This window comes from Callorhinus ursinus, unplaced genomic scaffold (assembly GCF_003265705.2).
Source record: "Callorhinus ursinus isolate GAN/ISIS: 27379988/994484 unplaced genomic scaffold, GSC_fseal_2.0 scaffold7, whole genome shotgun sequence".
In the NCBI taxonomy this organism is placed as follows: domain Eukaryota; kingdom Metazoa; phylum Chordata; class Mammalia; order Carnivora; family Otariidae; genus Callorhinus; species Callorhinus ursinus.
The window spans coordinates 32,066,872-32,082,983 of NW_027397069.1; the positions used below are offsets into that span (position 1 = coordinate 32,066,872).

The 16,112-nt window shown below is 33.3% G+C and overlaps 1 protein-coding gene across 1 annotated transcript in view; it reads left to right on the plus strand.

The window, feature by feature from the left end:
- Nucleotides 1–11,638, plus strand: part of KLHL1 (kelch like family member 1) — a 378,887-nt gene extending 367,249 nt beyond the window's left edge. The window contains exons 10-11 of the mRNA XM_025874602.2: nucleotides 4,260–4,431; nucleotides 10,496–11,638. Of these exons, the coding sequence (XP_025730387.1) occupies nucleotides 4,260–4,431; nucleotides 10,496–10,555 (232 nt within the window). The 3' untranslated portion in view covers nucleotides 10,556–11,638. The remainder of the gene's footprint in view (nucleotides 1–4,259; nucleotides 4,432–10,495) is intronic.
- The last annotated feature ends 4,474 nt before the right edge of the window (nucleotides 11,639–16,112 follow it).

Here is a 16,112-nt window from a genome sequence, read left to right on the forward strand (position 1 = left end):
TAATTGCTTAATTCAAATAATTTATGAAAATTCAAACATAGATTCTATAATTCATATACCAGAAATCTAAAAGCCTCTTTTTTTTCAAAGCTGTTTATACATTTTCACAGCATGGATCTCATCTTATTTCTCTGGTTTTCTTGTTTGCTTTATTTTGTTTTACAGGCAAACAAACCTGGCTACAAATCACTTCTATATTGTTTAATTTGCTTTCTGGTTGAATATTGCTTGTACAAATTTAGGAAAATGAGTATTAATTCTATTTGTTCCCAAAGTAAGGCTTGCATACTTAAAAACTGCTTCCCTTTAAATATTTTAAGATCAATTTTTATCCTTAAATAATAGAAAAAAAAAACAAGGTTTAAATTTTTTTTTTAAAGATTTTATTTATTTATTTGACAGAGGAGAGACAGCGAGAGAGGGAACACAAGCAGGGGGAGTGGGAGAGGGAGAAGCAGGCTTCCCGCGGAGCAGGGAGCCCAATGAGGGGCTCGATCCCAGCTGGGATCATGACCTGAGCCGAAAGCAGTCGCTTAACCAACTGAGCCACCCAGGTGCCCCAAGGCTTAAAAATTTAACAGTACCTCAAAAACTTCAATGGGGATTTTCAATGAGACACTAAGTTTTATTCTGTGACTCTCATATGCCTTCAAGTTTTCATTTTACAGCCAATTTTAGCCCCTACATACTGGTGCTTCTCTTGCTTAAGGGCTATAAACTTTATTAATAGAGTCCCTGATACAGAGCTCACACTCTGACTGCGAAGGCCAAGGTGAGCTGTAGGAAAAGCAAACAGTCTAAATACAAAAGGACAGCTACACTACTCCCTTCACTGCCCCTACTGCCTTGTTCTTTAAAAAAATAAATAAAGAAAGAAAGAACCAAAGAAAAAAGTAACGTTTAGGACTAAGTTTCATCAAAAATGTTAACTGACAATGACCGAGTTCACCGTTAATAATTGTTTGGAAAATGGCTATACATCTGTGGATCTTCTCTTTAGTTTAAAAAAAGCTATTTCATTTATGGGGTAACAATTTTGTATATCCTCAGGCTGAGAGGTGAATCCATTGCGTTCTGAATATAGAAAAATCAATTTAGAGTCATTAATTTGCAAACAAGGATAACCACTAGTAGGTAACTTTGTATTTATGTAATTATTTCCTCTGTATCCAGGAGAGAGTGTGTATATGGGTGGGGAGGAGTTGGATTGTTTTTGTTTTGTTTTGGTTTCATTTTTTGCATTACAATACAGAAATTTAAATTTAAATTTTCACCATTTCCATATATGAATTAAAAACTTGTTTTTATAAGAAAAAAAATATTACCTAGATTTGAAGACAGGCACATCTAACCCAAAGATCTGGATTTTCTAGAGTGCATTAAATTTTTAAAATTCTCTTCAGGAATTTTGTAAAATATATATAAAAAAGTGATATCTGTTTCTAAGTGTAGGATATTATTTCTAAATGTGCACCTAAATATATGACATACTAGTGTTTTCTTATTTTCCCCTGGAATATGAGTATTTGAAAATTGTTCAATATTTGAGTTTCACTTGAAATTTCATAAGTCTTCAGAAATTCATTTATTATTGCTCCATGCACTAGTGTTGGCGATTTTCTCAGTTCTTCTGCTTTTTGCAAAGTGATAAAGTCCGCTTTGCAGACAATAGTTGAAAAAAAATTCTATATAGCTGGATAACAATTAAATGCAGGATAAAGTATGACTTCAGAAAAAGCTATTTAAGTGAAGTGATCGTGACAAAAGGCCAGCCTGGATTTTACTGAAGAATGAATAAAGTGTAAAGAACGTTCGCTTTTCATTGAAAATTAAAGTGTATTATATATTCTTACTTTTAAAGTTATTTTTACTACAGATCTTTTCTGACAAAAAAAAAAAAAAAGAAACAATACAATAAACTTCCCTGTACTCATTACCTGGCTTCAACCACGATCACCAGTGTGTCATTCTTGTTTATTCCATTTCTCTTCTCTCTCTCTCTCTCTCTCTCTCTCTTTTTCTGAAGTATTTCAAAGAAATTCTCAAACATGTCATTTTAGCTTAAAATATTTTTGAATTCATCCCAGAAACAAAAAACCAAAAACGATCAGGACTTTTTTTTTTTTTAACATAACAACAATGCTATTATCAGAACTAATAAGAACTTCAGTAATTCCTTATTAAAATCTAATTCCCAGGGTATATTAAAATTTTCAAAATGTCTCAAACATCCTTTAATAGTTGGTTTATTTGAATTGGGATCCAAATAAGATTCACTTACTTTTTTTGTTATGTTTAATCACAATTCATTTAGAACAGCTATTTCTTCCTAACTATCTGTTCATTATTACTGGGGGTTTTGCTTGTTTGTTTTGCTACTGATTTGTTGGAGAATTCAGTCAGTTATCCAATAAAACATTCCACTCTCTGGATTCTCCTATTTGATTCCTTGAGGTAGCCTCTTTCCTTCTCCTCCTTCTCTTCTTTCTTTTGTCCTTATTTTAAAAAATCTTATATTTCATATAAAAGATTTCATATTTTATATGTTCATGGTAAGTTTGTCTTTTCTTCATGGTAAGTTTAAATAAAGGTTTTGATGACATAGATTGTGTTTGTGTGTGTCTATATGCGCCTGTGTTTGTGATGTTTTACATTTATTAACTATAGCATGTAAAATTACATTTTTATTTGCCTGGTTTTGCAGGCATTCAACAAATTTCTCATTTCGCATAGATTATCTTGGCTGTCACAACCTCTCCCACCGTGGTGTGTAAATGCATGTAACATCGTGGATAACATGAATATAGAGAAATATAAATTTCCGATCCTTGGGGTCCTCCCTAACCATTTCTTTTGTAACAACCTTCTTTATTTTCAATAAATATGTAGGTGGCTTTTTGTTTTGTTTTGTTTTGTTTTTTGCTTGTGTTTGTTTCTTTGTTTTAGGAGTCTGTGGGTTGAAAGTTTCAATTGGTGGGGCGCCTGGGTGGCTCAGATGGTTAAGTGTCTGCCTTTGGCTCAGGTCATGATCCCGGGGTCCTGGGATCGAGCCCCGCATCGGGCTCCCTGCTCAGTGCGAAGCCTGCTTCTCCCTCTCCCACTCCCCCTGCTTGTGTTCCCTCTCTCGCTGTCTCTCTCTCTCTCTCTGTCAAATAAATAAATAAAATCTTAAAAAAAAAAAGAAAGTTTCAATTGGTGAAACACAAGATTGGAGTAGAGAAACAAACTAAGAATATATTTATTGTATCTGTTAAAAAAAACAAACCAACTTTCACCCAGTATTCTTTTATATTTACTCTGCCGGGCTCTTACTAGCCTTTTCATTTCTGTATCTGACCTTGAACGTGCAGGTTAAAGGCAAAGAATTGGTTTAATCATTCATTCTTAGCTGCAGTAAAGTACATTCACAAAAGTATTCTTCAGGCTTTTGCCACTCAAAATAAAAAATATCCATATGTAATGCATGGTAGTCAGACTTTCTGGAAATTAAATTATTTTTGGTTTAAGTTCAGTAATAATAACTTGTGCCCCCTGCTTCAATCTCTTGATTTACCAATCTCTCCCTTAAAGTGAATCCCAAATAATACCACTAAAGCACAGTTCTGGGCACATTGTAATTATTTTCCCCAAGTTTTCCTATTAAAACACAAAACACCTTCTTACTCATCACACAAACCATAAGCTGATCAAAAAACACCCTTCCAGGCACTCTGCTCCTTCTTCTATTCCTGAACTTAGTCACCCTGCACCCCTGCTTTCCTCAAAGTTGGCCATGCATTTTTATTAACACTTCAGTTCTTTTGCATAAATATCTCCTTTTCTTTCTAGCAAATTTAGCTACACCTTCAGACCTGATTTACAGCAGACTTCAACTGTGGAGAATTCCATAATTCTCCCAGATTTTTAACCATTACTTCTGTTTCATTACCATAGCACTTTGCTTATATTTGCTTTACAGAACCTCATTCTGCAGCGGATAATAGTTATTTACATATCTGCCTTCCTTGTGGAAAGAAATCATGATGTAGATTTTTGTTGAGTACCTGGACATCCAGTCAAGGTATATTTTTAATATACCTTAAAATTTAAAAAGCCAGACATTGTGGATATTAACTCTTGTACATCTGCTCAAATGATTGAGCTTTTAGAAAAAACATACTTTTTTTCTTCTCATGGTGTGTTTTTGAAGGAGTACCATTCATATAGTAAAAGCTGAATGTGATTAGAATATGCTATATCCTATTATCCTTACATTTTAGATACGATCCCAAAACAGACACATGGACCATGGTGGCTCCTTTGAGTATGCCCAGAGATGCTGTTGGAGTCTGTCTCCTTGGTGACAGATTATATGCCGTTGGTGGCTATGATGGGCAGACATACCTCAACACTATGGAATCCTATGATCCACAAACAAATGAGTGGACACAGGTAAGACTGTTGCCAGCATAATTTACTTCAAATACAAGAATTTACTTCATTTACTTCCTTCTAAATTTCCACGAGCCCAAAGTGATTGATTTAGCCCGTTGTCACGTTCATTTTGTAAGAAGTTCACTAAATCATATGTTTTTGTGTACTTTTATGTATTCCATACTTTAATAAAATTCATATTAAAAGGTGACATTCATGCCTCATTGGGATTTCCACTTTATTATAAGTAGTAACAACAGCCAGGGACTGAATTTTAATTAGCTGAAACAAACAGAAAACAAACTGATATATATTGGTTCACAAAAACCTAACTTTAGAATATTTGGTTTTAGAGATAACTGGAATAAGAAGATGGAAAGCTGCAGAAGTCAACTTTATGCCTCCTGTTTTTGCTTGACTATCTTTAGGTCCTATCAGGTTCATTTTTGCCTACTGCAGAGAGAATTTTCCATGGAATGGAGCTGCTGGAAGCTCCAAGTAGTAATCCTCACAGCCATAAACAGAAAACAAAAAGAAAACAGCAAAGATCTCTAAATGATCGATCATGTAGAAAGTGCTCACTCCCAGACAATCACTTTGGCCTGGAAGACAGAGTAAAATAATTGGCCAATCTTAAGTGAGGTGTTATCTCTTGATATATAGTACACTGTGGTTAGAGACTCAGGATCATGCTAGAATAATGTAGCTCCCATTCTGGTCACACAGCTAGAAGATTTGTGTTGCCTGTGTGGGTGCTGGGGGAAAATAATGCATTGCAACTTAATAATAATGGAAAACACCTTATTCTGTATAGCTACTGTGACCTTGCTTATAATGGAGGGAACGGACATATTCTCAGACTTCTGTCCTCATATTCAACTTCTATTTTCCTTCTTTCTTTTCCAAATCTCTCAATATTTCTATTATTCCTCCCCTTTATCAGAAACCTAAAAGCAAGATACCATTCCAGCAAACAAATACATCATTTCCATTAATGGGTGCAGTGAGATTCCAAAGCCTTACTTAGTTGAATCAGAATAGGAACCTCATCTTGTAATATTCTTCAGTGGATAGAGGGTTCTATTTGCTGGTGGGGTGGGTGGATGGGGTCACAGAAATTGACTAAAGTTTATCTGAAGAACTTGGTTGGAATAAATTTCTTTTAAAGATACTTACTTTTAAAGACACATAACTTCCTTGATTGTGCCAGTTTTGATGATATACGTTCAGGAGATAGGCTGACTCTGAAGTACAAAACAAAATTCCTAATGTCCAGACTAAAGTGCCTGCCTTATGAATCTTACCCTTCTCTAAAAGAAAACTCTTTGATTTCAATGAAGATAGATGAATTTGGCTAAAAAGAAATAATAAAGCAGAATGAATGAAAGAAGGAGAAGTATTTGGCGAACTGGGTCATGCTATTTTCTATGTTTTACTTTAACTGTAAGAGAAGAAGCATTTTTCATCCAAAGACCAGCAGCAAATATAAAAGATTATAATTATCACACTGAAATTTTACAAGATATATTTTAACCTCTTCTCTTCTGAGTCCCTCGTGTTTACAAAGAAATACGGCATGGATTAATGACTGTTGATTTGCTAAGGAAATGTACCAGTTCAATGATATTTATTTTAAATGTGCCACTTTTACAAATGAACATTAAATAAAGGAAGTTTATGGGCATTATCAATGATAGAATATAATCTTCATTACATGCTTATAATAATGAGCCATTATGCTTATTGTTCTTCTAAAATTGAAATCAAAATAATGTATGTAGTAATAATAGGTAAAAACTTCCTGAAGAACATTTTCCCTCATTTGTATTTTACTGCACTTTTTTGGATCATATACTATCTTCCAAACAACAAGGTGGTATTTAAAATGTTTTATAACAACTTTGTCTAAGTACAATAAACATTCATTTTAAAGCTCTTAAATTACTTCAAGATTTTACGTCCATATATTTTCATTATCTATATTTTTAAGACTCTCTAGAGACCATCAGCAGACCCACACAAAATCCCTTTGAAGATTTTCAGGATTCTGGGTTCCTAGAAAAAAAAATCCCATATGGCTGGGTAATGCCTGTCACTTTCCCTCCATTTACCCCATAAACAGACAAAACCAATAGGTTATCTTATTTATCATTGGCATCCCCAAATGGCTGAGCATGAGGATAAATAAACTATCTTTAAAATATCCAAGAATATATATTTAGAACACTTCCCAAGCTAACTAATAGGAAATAATATTAATAGATTTGGGAGCAATTCCCAGATTCATGTCTTAGATAGTTTTACTGAGAACACATGGGCGTGTATGTATTTGAATAAATTTGACTTTGTCATCTAACGCTGGGTTTATTTCTTCTATTTTATTTGAAAAAAAAAACAATATGTGTGCTTCAAGACATAAAAAAAGAACTTTATTCTATCCCCCCTGGTCTGGGTAAAACCACCCTTTCATGTGTCGTCTTGCTATATCATCACAGTGCTGTCATGCTGCATCCACCTGCAGTTGTAAAGAAAAATAGTGTGTGATTTACTATCATCTCCCCATAGTCCAGCATAGTTGCTGGTGTGGGGTAAAAGATAATGTGAATATTTCTTCAATAAAGTAGCTGAGAATTATTGCAACTCAGTTTGCTCTGCTGTGCATGGGTTTTGTTTATTTGCACACAACAGATACATGGTCATATCCCCTTATCTGCAGTTTTGCTTTCCATGGTTTCAGTTAACAGTGGTCTACTACAGTCTGGAAGCAGGTGACCCTCCTTCTGATGTATTGTCAGAAGGTTAGTAGTAGCCTAATGCTATGGCACAATGCTGACATCATTCATCTTATTTCATTTCATTATGTAAGCATTTTACCATGTCACATCATCACAGGAAGGGTGGGTACGGCACAGTAAGATATTTTGAGAGAGATAGAATACATTCCCAAAACTTTTATTACAGTGTATTGTTATAATTATTCTATTTTATTATTAGCTATTGTTGTTAATCTCTTTTGGTACTTGATTTGAAAATTAAACTTTATCATACGTACGTATGTATAGGGAAAAACAGTATATAATGCATTTGGTACTATCCATGGTTTCAGGCATCCACTAGGGGTGTTGGAACGTATTCCCCCTTCAAGGAGGGGTTACTGTAGAAGATATTGAGAATAAGTTCTAGGGGAGCCCAGTACGATATCTACATTCTCCATTGTTGTGTTTTTTTTTTTTCAATTGGTTCTATGGCCAACCTTTTTAGGGTGTCATTCTAGGGCTGAAGGTATAACCTTGGAGGGAGAGCACAGCAGATTTTTAAAAAAGTATTTATTAAACAAGATGAAGTTAGAGCTAACGGCGAAAGGGGAAAACTCTCTTAAATATTTAAAATGTATGTATGTAGAATATATCAAATGCTCATAATAGCATGATAAATTCTGTGGTAAGGAAAATACTTAGCACTATGATAGAAACTAAGTGTGCTGGGTAGAGAAATCTTATCTCAGGAAATGACATGTAGAATGAGGTCTGACAGGTAGGTAATAGTTAACCAGGTGAAAATATGGGGAGTGGTTTGGTTTGAGGAAAAGAATTTGTAAAGAATTGCAGGAAGAACACATAACATGCCAAAAATAAAAGGGTGAGCAAGGAGTTTGGAGACATAAACAGTGTCTAAATAATGCATGGCCAGAAGCTATGTGGTAGAATCTTGACTTTACAATAAGGCTGAGTGGGAGTTAAGGTTTAAGTAGGGAAAGTAAATAATCAGAATTGCTTTTTAAAATGATTGCACTTGATAGGATGTGAAAAATCATTAGGAGCAAGCAAGATTAGAGTCAGAGAAATTCGTTAGGAGGATATTTTACCAATCCACTGTAGAGGTGGAAGACTTTTCCCTTCTCCCTTCTAGGTTATTTGGTTGATCTAATAATTAAACTAAGACAGATTAACGGGAGAAAAATGTAGTTTTATATGTATGGGAACCCCATAAAAATAGGAGACTCAAAGAAGTGGCCAAAGCAGGAAGCTTTATACCTTTTAGACAAAACGATAAATTTGTGACAAACTGACAAGCCAAGGATTTGAGCTTGTGGTAGTAAAGTACTGAAGAAATAACAAGGTTTATTTATACAGCTTTTTGGCTCTAAATTCTCCATCTCTGGTAATAAGGATGCCTTCTATCATCCTGGTAAGGGAAGTTACCTTTCACACTGGAGATTTATTTCCTGCTTTCAGTGGGACCAAGAGTCAAAAGAGTCCCTCCTGTACCAGACATCTATCAAGTACCTTTAATTCAAAATAATTAATATGCCGAAGTGACATATCCTGTGGAGGCATACTCTGCAAGCCTTCACACTCAAGGTAGAATTGTAATGTGAACGAGGCTGAAGACCATAGGAATGGGTATAATCATGTTGAATGGAGAGATATTGTAGGACCTGATGATTATTCAGATGTAAGGCTGATGAGGTACAACTAAAGGTCATGGATGTTCTCCAGGTTTCTAACTTGAGCAACTGAGTAGAGAGTAGTGTCATTATCTGACACCGGAAACACAGGAGGAGCAGCACACTTTTGGAAAAAAAAAGGGCAAAGATTCATTTTTACAAACATACTCATGCATGTTTAGAGATATAGATGTACATGTAGATACAGATATAAAGTAAAGCTATTCACTCTATACTTTGGAAACTATGCACAGGATTTCTCAGTATTGAACAAACATCAGAGAGTATTTGGGAAAGTTTTCAAAAATACAACTATCCAATATTCCTCCCATTCCTATTGAGTTTTGGGACATGAGCACATCTACTTTGTAAAAGTTCCTTAGGTGACTCTGATGTGAAACAATACTTAAAAATCATTGGAAACTAAAAGAGAGACAATGGAAAGTGTGTGCCTTTTGGAGTCACATACACTTCAGTTTGGGTACATTGATTTATATATCATCTCCTGACATTCTATTCACATACTTGTCATACAAAGATAATAATATATGATGGGATTATAAAGGTGATGTGGTGATCCATAAAAATTATTCTTAACACAAATGAGTAAAAATAGATCATATGGGAAGTTGCTGTGTTTTTTTTTTTCTTTTAACCCTGCAAAGGGATGGCAAGTAAAAGTAAGTACACTTAAAAGAACTGTAGTTACGATGGTAATTTTCATATTTAGAGAGTGAGACCATGTCCTTTCTCAATCAATAAGATAATGTATGTGATCTGAGGTTATTTTGCTTTTGGTTGTTTTATTTCTTAAATTTTATTCACATTCTTTTCAGTTTGGAGTAATATCCTCTAATTTCGACCCTATTCTGATATTTTAAGTGCATAAATTATTCTTAGAAAACTGTAATAAAAATCATTGATATAAAAATGCTCAAATTATTAAAATCTTGGCTCACCTTCATGGAATAAATTTTCATTACAAACTGTAAAAATTATTGTTTTTAATATATTTCTAGCCAATTTCATATTCAGGAATTATTAAAAAAAATCTCAATTCTCATCTCAATGACTATTATAAGGTGGAATTTTTTAAATAAGTACTATAGCAATTATAATTTTGGTTTATTTATGACAAAATATAGAAGTTACTTCATTGTATGTCTCTCTTTGGAATGAATGAATAACACATTTAAGTCAGTATAATATCTGGGGAAATAAGTTCAAGATGATTTCAGTAAGTATAATAGCTATTTCATCCAAAATATACTCAAAGATATCACTATGAAATATCATTACAAATGTGTCCATGCAAGCCCAGAAATAAATCTTTGCTGGAAACTTTACTATAGCATCTTTATGTCACTAAAAATCATTAAGTACCTTACTACTTGTCTTAAAAATTCCAAAAATGAATGCAAGTTTCAACAATTTCAACATGCAAATTATTGCTCTTTTGTAAAAGCCATTTTCAATGTTTCCATTTTTATTGTCCTACTTGTGACTAAATTGGGAAACTATAAGCACATGTATTTATGATTTTCACACATATGAGTGTTTTAAATATATTACAATTTGTATACTTTTCTATGACAGCAAAATTTGTCTTAAATTGTGTTTCATCTTTTTCAACAGATGGCTTCTTTGAATATTGGGAGAGCAGGTGCCTGTGTGGTAGTCATCAAGCAACCTTGACTTACTTTTCTTTTTGGAGAGATTTTATTTGCTGGAGTGGTTATTTTTATATCAGAGGGCAAGAATGAGAACTTCCTAAGATGAAAATTCTTCAAGAACAAGGATTTCTGTAGATTTACCTACTGATGTCAAAAGACATAGAAGATCAAAGAAAATTATAGGAATCGAAATAAACATCAAACTGCTATGGGAACAATGTCTGGCCGTATATTAGTTAGTTCAGGAATGGTTATTGGTAATTTATTTTGTATTGTAGCATACAATAACTAAAGTTACCAAAGTCTTGTTTTTCTTGAGCAATTAAAAGGAGAGACCAGTGTTTGTGACATGGATAATTTCATGGCTACAACTCATTCAATTGTTTTATAGTTTGTGGCAATATCAAAGAGGTCAAAGACATGATATTTCATCTGACAGAATCTGATTGGTTTACTACTTTCTAATCAGATGTGGTCATTCTAGGAGGCAGAATGATGTTTTATTAAAACAAACACGCTTCTTCCTCATTTTCTCAACTATGAGGACAATTAGAGAAACAGATTCATGCCTGTCTCTTGCATTCAGAAAACAAACTGTTCCACTAATCAAAGCTGCATATTTCATCAGAGAAGATGGTTGAATTTTATTGCAACCATATTAGCAATCTGAAGCTGGCAAACACAAAGGATTGTTTTCATTAGGCTTACCACATTGCTTTGCTTTTTGAACACACTGAGCCAAAGAATCAGTACAATTATGGGCTTTTGCCTTATGTTGAGTTCAGTGTAAGCATGGAAGCTAGTTATTCTGAATGTTATATATATTCATTGCATGTTAAAGTCCTTTAGAATTTTGTTCATAAAAGACAAAACAAAACAAAAACCTTAGAATTTTGAGAGAAAAATCTATGATTCATTCATTTGGAGTGTTATGATCATTGTTAGAAGGAAGGCAGACTTCAGATTCTCATTTCCCACTTTTCAAACTTGTTACATTGATATGCACATTATTTTATGCCAAATGTTTGTAACTGTTTAAAGCATAAAGTGGAAACATTATATGATGTCCTTAATAAATTCATGTAAATTTTAAATATAATTAATAAATGATAGAGCATTTGCTTTTATCACTGTATCTTTCTTCAATAAATTTTAATTCACATCTGAGTAAAAAACTGACAAGGTATACCGCAGAGACAGGCCATTTTTATTGCTTGACTTTTCAAAAAAATAAGGAGTATTGTATCTCTCTCAAAATGTGTATTTCCTCCTAAATATTACACTGGCACCAAATGCAGTCTTTAATCATTGCTTTCTTCTACAGTCACTCATTTGAGGCAGTTAGCAATAGTGCTTACAAAACATGCATCCCATAATGAGTGCTGATAATTGTGCAGGAGCTAGAAAAGAAAGAAAATTCCTCTTTGAGTCAATGTAAACCATGGAATTGATTTTTATTGTTGGGTGGAGAAAAATCTCTGAAATCTAATAACCAAGGAAAATACTGATAGTTTGTATCAAGGAAATATTAGGAAATCTAAATTTTCCCATTGATATCTAAATATCCTATTGATATATGTGATCAAAGTTATTAGTCACATTTATATCAGAAAAATTATGTTACTAGAATTATAAGATAGGAGGAAATATCAATGAATTTTAAAAATAACAGGTAAAGAATGCATAACATAAAATTTATCACCTTAACCATTTCTAAGTGTAGGTTAGTAGTGTTAATTAAGTATATTGAATTTCTTCTGCCCACACATTTTCTCCAACACATAGAACATACAGATAATATTAGCTACCTGGAATAGACAACTTAGTTTTGAAACTTGAAAGAATAGAGGAGAAGATAATATGGTTACATCTATTTTTTAACCAGTAAAGTTCTGTGGTGGTCATATTTAAAATTTGTTAATAAATGTATTGATATTTTTATAATATTCTTTCCTCAGAAAGAATTTACCTGAAACAAATTTGCTGCATTCAACCAACTCTATATGTAGATCATATTAGCCCACTACTACTGCTTATATTGCATAGAGTGAGTGTGTACGTCAATTGACCAAATGATGACATTGAAGAGCACTTTGGACAATGAACTCTAAGACTATATGAGATAGGGAAAATGGATACCATTGTGCCAATTTGCTGAAAAGGAAACTGTCCTCCAAGGTCACATGTTAAATAAGTCCCAGCTCTTGCTACATACCCTGCCATTAATCCAATCCAGGACTCTTGAAACTTGGCTCTGTCAAGTGATAATTCAGCTATGCTAAAGATCGCCATTTGAGATAAAATTTCTGCTAAAAACAGGATTCACTATTTGGTTCTTTAATTAATAAGGCGTATTTAAATTTTAAAAAGTATGAAAATAGCATCAAGGAGGCTAGTTTTTCCAAAATACTGTTCAGTACTTTTACTACATTGATATCCCCAGAGTATAACTTATTTTTATAAATAGCACTATGAAGTCTTAGAATATTCTGCAAATATTTTCAATTTTAATGATGACAGTGAGAATAGGAATATAAAATTGGTTCAAAATTATTTATAAAGTATGCAGTCACATCCAAATCTCCAAACACTGTAGTACTGATTTATTTTATGTTGCACATTAAAAGCCAATAAAACACAATCAATCATACAGTTAAAATAAAATCAAAGAGGTGATATTTTAAGTTTCTCCTGGATACTGAAACAAGAGACTGAATAAGAATAGAAGCATTAGTGCAATCTCCTGAAAAATACTGGCTACCCAAAGAGTGTAAGGAGTTTAAATTATTAATTAGATTATGTATGTTTGAAGAAACCAGCAAGTCTATGTATAAAATAAAAATTTGCAACCAAACAGCTAAAACCTGTGATAATAATTCTAAAAAAGTTAACATTTAAACATAGGCTAAAATATAATATTTAAATATCTATGGTCTTGTATTTCTAGATTAAAATGTTTCTATAAAAAATTTAAGATTTTGCAGCTTTGGGGAATTCTTTTAACTGTGTCCATGTCACTCATTAAAACTGTATATAGTGTTTTTAGTATTTCAAAAGAGATGAAAATTAAGTATAAATAGGAGAAATGAGAATTAAAATTAATCCTTTAGGCATGAAGGGGAACAGAATTTGCCACCTCAAAATATTCCTCTTTGGTATAAGGATTATCTTGAGCTGGTTATTTTTTAAGAAATAGCAGACACTGTATAAGATAGCTTTTCATAAGGGACATTTACATTTATATGGAAAATCTCCACTTGTAAGAATGTTTCCATCTCTGTATCAGGAAGAGGAAGATGACTAAAGCTCTAGAAACTCTTAAGAAGGCAACAACCTAAATCTGCCTAAGAATCTTACCCTTGTTTACTATGCTTTTCTTGATAGCCTCTCATAACTGGCTCCCCACTCCCAAACATTTCCTTTTATCTTTTGCTAGTGATGGTATTTAAGGTGGGTGCCTTAGGCCATTTTGGAGAGTGAGTCAGTTTTTCTGGCTATCTCCCATGTACACGGGAGGTGTACACGTTATTAAACTTCTGTTTGTTTTTCTCCTGTTAATCTCTTTTATTCCAGTGGAGTCTCAGCCAAGACCCTAAAAGGGTAAAGGAAAAATTATTTCTCTCCCCTATAAGCAACTTCACTAATTTTTTTCCTATAAAGGTTTAACAGGACTTCTTCCTATAAATATCCCACTACTACCCTACTAGATAATTTGAAAAGGCCTAGCTAGAATTGTATCATCTTACAGACTATGGTTATCTCAAATGGAAAATTAATGTCTTGTGACTATATAAATTTTATATATTGTCTTTGCTCTAAATTTCTATAATTTGATAGTCACAATAATTAGATACTTTATATATGCAGATTCAAATTCAGAAACATATGCATTTATATATTATATACATGAATATAATTGGCACATTTTTAATTTATCTTTTTAGAACAATTTGTGGCTTTTGGTGATTGAAACTTTATCGACAGTTAAATTTCTTATCCTTGAACATAAATGAAAAGTAATACAAGCTACTACACACAAAAGTATTTATGTATTCAGAATATATGAAAAACACAATGTGAAAATCAAATCACTTATTTTATTTTATTTGCTTATTATTTCCATGACCAAGTATCAAAATCTACATGTAGCAGGCACTGTGCTCAGTGGACATTACTTGCACCCATCTAGCTCACAGACACGAAGAGAAGACAAACTAATAAATGCATGATTATGTCACATTTCAGTAATGTTGAGAAAATCTCTTCCAGAATGCTATGGGAAACATCGGAGGGACATCTAACTTTATTTTGTGGATGTTATGCCTGAATCCTTAAGGATGATGTTAAAAGAATACTTCTTCCCTACTTCACTGGTACATGAAGAAATATTTTTTTCCAAACATTCCTGGTGTTTTATACCATCTGTGTCTCCTTTAAATGATAGTGAACCTTGTAGTAATGTGGCAAATGAGTGACAATGTTGGGGAAATAAAACAAACAAACAAAAACAAGCAAAAATGTTCTAAACCCAGAAAACCTCCCCACAAAAGTAGTAGGAAAAAAACCAAACTTCTTTTCTTACTGAATTATCATGAAACCGGAATGTGTGGTCCATCCCAGGCAACCTACAACTGCACAGACAGAAAGATATCTCATTCTTATATATAGGCAAACAAATATAATCCATTACCATATATTTTCTTTTCTCTTTCCTTATAATCATTTATTTTCATATTTAGGTATTTGTTTTTTAATCCATCTGCAGTATTTTTTTTTTATTTCAGTTAGTTAACATACAGTGTTATATTAGCTCTAGGTGTACAATATAGTGACTCAACACTTCCATACATCACCCCGTGCTCATCATGACAACTGCACTCCTAAATCCTCTATTTAACACATTCCCTCACCCTCTTCCGGTACTCCTCTACTTCCTCCCCTCTGGCAACCATTAGTTTGTTCTCTATAATTGTCTGTTTCTTGATCTTTCTCTCTCTTTCTCTCTCTCTCTTTTCTCCCCTTTCCTCAGTTGTTTTGTTTCTTAAATTCTACATATGAGTGAAATCATATGATATTTGTCTTTCTCTGTCTGACTTATCTTGCTTGGCATTATATTCTCTAGCTCCACCCATGTCATTGCAAATGGAAAGATTTCGTTAATTTTTATGTCTGAATAATATTCCATTATATATATATACCACATCTCTTTATCCATTCATCAATCAATGGACACTTGGGCTGCTTCTGCAATTTAGCTACTGTAAAAACTGCTGCTATAAACACAGGGGTGCATATTATCCCTTTGAATTAGCGTTTCATATTCTTTCGGTAAATACCCAGGAGTGCAGTTGCTGGGTCATAGGGTGGTTCTATTTTTAACTTTTTGAGGAATCTCCATATTGTTTTCCAGAGTGGCTGTACCAGTTTTCATTCCCAACAACTGTGCAAGAGGCTTCCTTTTTCTCCACATCCTCACCAACACCTGTTGTTTCTTGTGTTGTTGATTTTAGCCATTCTGACAGGTATGAGTGATATCTCATTGTGGTTTTCACTTGTATTTCCCTGATGATGAGGGATGT